Below are 4,037 nucleotides of genomic sequence, written 5' to 3' on the forward strand. Positions count from 1 at the left end.
GGGGGGCGGGAAGCAGAGGAGAAGCGGGGGAGGGGCCTGAGCCCATCAGCTCCCATCCTCTAGGTCAGACTGACCTCTGACTTCCCTGAGCTCCGGGTTGACCTTTTCTTGCCCTCCCTGGGTCCCAAGGTGACCTCCTGTCCTCCCCTCAGACCCATCAACCCTTGCCCTTGGATCCTGAACCCCCCAGTGACCTCTCACCCCCACCTCTGACATCACCAGTGCTGCCCTCCCAGTTGCGGGCTCAGGACTCACTTTGCCAAAGGATCCCTGGCCCAGAACCTTGAGCAGCTCAAAATGCGATGGGTCGGCCTTCTCAGAGCCGGCCTTGACGTGGTGCGTGATGGAGATCTCCTTGAGGATGCCCTCATCCTGACAGAGGGATACAGCCGGTGGGCATGGTGGCTTCATCCAGGGCAATAATCCCCATCCAATCCCCACTCCCAACAGACCTGAGCAGACAGGGCCCTGCCAGCAGCACCAGACAGCTATGCCGAAGGGACCCGCCTCCTGGTTCATCAATCCTAAAAGGGTCTCAGGGGCCAGGGAGGGTCAAACTACCAAGGTGCTGAGTCAGGCGAGGCATTGCTCCTCTTGCTCCTGCCGTGCTGGCCTAGAGAGGCCCAAAGAGACGCCCGGGCACAGGCAGGTTGAGCCAACCCCAGGCTCTGGCGGAGGCCCAAAGCTCTGCGTAGGCCCTCCCTGCGGGGCTCCCCTCCCCTCTGCAAAGGTTTTGGTTCTCCCACAATAGGAAGTAAGAGTTTGTGCTCAGACTGGGGAGGCAGAGCTGGGCTTTTGTTCCTGGTCAGAATGGATGACAGGATCCTTCTGGCCAGAAGGACAGGGCTGAGATGCACAGCGACCCAAAAGTCACCAGATTCCCCAGCCAACCCAAGTGCCAGTCTGGGGTGGAAAGGAGCAAAGGCCAGAGACTCCATGATCCACCCATAGAAACTTCCTTCATAGAAGTCTACTGAAAACCCCTTGCCAGGTCTTAGTCGTTCTAGGACCCTTCTGGCCTCCCTCCAGTCTGCTGGTATTGCCCTAGAGGCCTGAAGTGCCTCCTCACTTCCCTAGGAAAGCAAACCTGGGCAGGGTCCAGTCATCCAGCAGGGCCAGGCCGGGGCTTGGAGAGTTCACAGCCAACTGAGGCCAAACTCGCTGCCCAGGCACCTGCTCCAAAGGCCATCGGCAGGCCAGGACCAGACATCTGGGCACACTCACCGAGTCCCGCCTGGGGCCAGAGCCAGGGCCAGGGGCAGGCAGAGAGGTCTGGCTGATCCTGGGCCGCTGCTTCCTGGGCAGCCAGGGGAGCAGGGCCCAGAGCCGCAAGCGGGGCGGCTTGGGATCCTGCTCCATCCGCCCGGCAGGGCCGAGGCACCATGGCAGGAGCAGGCAGCGTCAGGGGCTGCCTCGGAGGTGGCCAGGCCCAAGGCGGATGTGCAGGGTGAGGGCGGGGGCTGGGCCCTGCTCAGGGCCACCAATCACTCAGGGCCTGTGGTTTCCCAGCTCCAGGCCTACAATCTCACCACGTTCCCTTCCTCTCTTTTCCCCCCTCCCCACTGCCTGAGGGCCGCCCTCAGGCCCTTCCCCCCAATCCTCCCTGTGGGTCTGCAAAGGGAAAGCCCCAGGCCAACCCAGCTGCTGAGGGGTAGACAGGTACCCAACAGGCAAAGACAGGCACCTAGCATGTAGAGGCCGATAAAGAGGGACACCCAACAGGCAGAGGCAGGCATCAACAGGTAGGAAGGTAGGTATCTAACAGGCAGAGGGGGGAGGGCACACATGCCCACAGAGCAGGGACAGATAGGGACACGAGCCCAAGAAAGGGCGGTAGGAAGAATACATACCCAACATGCACCCAACGAGCAGAGGCTGGAGGGAACTCATATTTAACAAGCAGAGGTGCATGGAGACACGTGTCTGACAGGCAGAGACAGAAGGGGATAAAACTCAACAGGCAGAGACAGATGGGGACCCAACAGGCAGAGGCAGATGGGGGCTTGCATCCAACAGGTGGAGACAGATGGGACACGTACTCAACAGGCAGAGACAGAAGGGGACACAACCCAACAGGCACCCAGCGTATGAGATGTACCCAACAGGTGAAGACAGGCACTTGTCGAGTGAAGACAGAGACAGGAACCCCACAACACAAGCAGGCGGGTGGCAGAAAGAGACGGCCAGTCAGTGAGGCCCAAGTAGACCGACAGATGCCCAGGCCATACACGCAGGCAGGAAAGACACACAGAAAGTCAGACCCGGGACTCAACGGCAGAGCTCTGGGTTCTCGCTGGTCTGCCAGGGGGTGGGGAGGGAGGTGCAGAGACACCGCCTGAGAACACCTAGCGCGTGGGAGGACAGTCCAGCGTTTGTGGCCGACACACCTCGGAGGTTTCTTCCTGTGCCAGGGCCCAGGACTAAGATAGCGGACTGAGAGGAGCATCTCCTGAATGCAATCCGATGGCTGTGCCTCTGATCCAAATTTCCCTAAATGTTTCCCCATTTCAGAAACAGGAAACCGAGGCCCAGAGGACAGTGACTCACCCAGCCCGAAAGAGAACCAGCGGCAGAGCCAGCTTAAACTCGAATCCTTCCTCTAGTTACTGCCTGGCCTGGGGTCAGCGGGCCTCAAGTGCCAGGAAGGGGTGGGCAGGTAAGTCACTCAGAGCCCTGCCCTGCCCCTCCAAGCCCACCCCCTCCCTCAGTACTGGGGTCGGTCTGCGGACTTCCCATTCTATGTCTAGACCCTGACAGACACAGCCCCATCTTCAGGGGACCTTGAACAGCCACAAAAGCTCCGGCTATAAGAAGCTGCAGGCTCATCAGGCCCCTGAGTATAACCCTGGGTGGGACCGGCAGAGAGCCTGGCTCAGAGAGGGCCTGAGGTGAGCCAAGGCCACACAGCAACCCTTGCCCACCCCGCCCTGAGGTTTGAGCCTCCACTTGCTTGCCTGTCTGCCTCTGAGAACACTCCCTTGGGACCGAAGCAGTCACCCGGAAACCCCAGGGGACAGAGCCACTCCCAAACCCATTCCTTGCCCAGGGTCATGGTGACAGACGCTGCTGGAAGCAGGCCAACCCTCTGCTCACCTTTCTGGGACAGGGGAGTGAGTCTCTCTCAACCCTGGGGAACTCTGCCGGGGTCTGCATGGTGGGGCTCAAGCCGGTGGCCAGAGGGCCCCGTTACTCCTCTACTTCTGCTTTTTCAGCCTTCCCAGCCCAGAAGGCAGGGTCCCTGACCCCCTCCTTCTCACTTCCCCCTCTGCAGGGAGGAGGGACAGAAGATGGGTCAGGCTCCCCTGCTGAGGAGGGGACATTGTAGACCCTAAGCCCATGACTCGGGGAGGGGGGCCCGGGGGGGGGAGGCAGGGATACATCCTTCCTGGTCTCCTTTGATCCTAAGGAGGGGAGACTAGAACACGGACAAAAGTCACAAAGCAATGAGGCAGTGACACATTGGGCATCCCAGCACCTGCAAACATCCCCTTGAGAGAATGTGGGGCAGAAGTCAGCAAGGCCACAGTCTCTGAGTGCCCCAGCCCAGAGCGCAGGAGCTCCTTTCCCACATACTGACCTTCCTATGGCTGGACCCACCCAAAATGGCAGCCCTCAGCACAGGCAGCACCACACCCAGCCCTGCCCTGCAGAAGCCCGCCAGCCCAGGCCCCTGGGATGGGCAAGGGGAGAGCGGGGGGCAAAAGGGCCTAGCAAGACCTCACAGAGGTCTGAGAGAAGGGGCATGGAGCGCTAGGGCAGGGGTGGACCAGGCCCAGCCCTCTTCCACGTGGCCAGGCCGCCCCAGTCCCACCCGTACACCCACAGGAACTGGCACGCCCACAAATACAAACAGGCCGATGATCGGAAACCATTTCCACAGACATGTGGAAACACACACTCCCACGTACACACGGACTTCCCCTTCCAGTCCTCAAACGGCCTCCAACAACAGTCTGATGATGGCCCGCGGCAGGTTGTGAAAGGCGCCTCCTTAGACTGCTCGCTGCCACCCAGCTTCTGCAGGCAGGAGTCTGGAG

At 60.6% G+C, this 4,037-nt stretch overlaps 1 protein-coding gene across 3 annotated transcripts in view; it reads right to left on the minus strand.

The window, feature by feature from the left end:
- Window positions 1-3,189, minus strand: part of RPS6KA1 (ribosomal protein S6 kinase A1) — a 27,048-nt gene extending 23,859 nt beyond the window's left edge. The window contains exons 1-2 of one of the 3 annotated variants that reach the window (XM_077775888.1): window positions 3,094-3,189; window positions 246-372 (exon numbers count right to left, since the gene is read on the minus strand). In XM_077775888.1, coding sequence (XP_077632014.1) covers window positions 246-372; window positions 3,094-3,153 — 187 coding nt within the window. In that variant the 5' untranslated portion in view covers window positions 3,154-3,189. Of the gene's footprint in view, window positions 1-245; window positions 392-1,224; window positions 1,521-3,093 lie in introns of those variants that run through there. The other 2 variants (XM_077775887.1, XM_077775886.1) reach the window with 2 other exon arrangements.
- Between the last annotated feature and the right edge of the window lie 848 nt (window positions 3,190-4,037).

This window comes from Crocuta crocuta, unplaced genomic scaffold (assembly GCF_008692635.1).
Source record: "Crocuta crocuta isolate KB4526 unplaced genomic scaffold, BGI_CrCroc_1.0 scaffold127, whole genome shotgun sequence".
Lineage (NCBI taxonomy): Eukaryota > Metazoa > Chordata > Mammalia > Carnivora > Hyaenidae > Crocuta > Crocuta crocuta.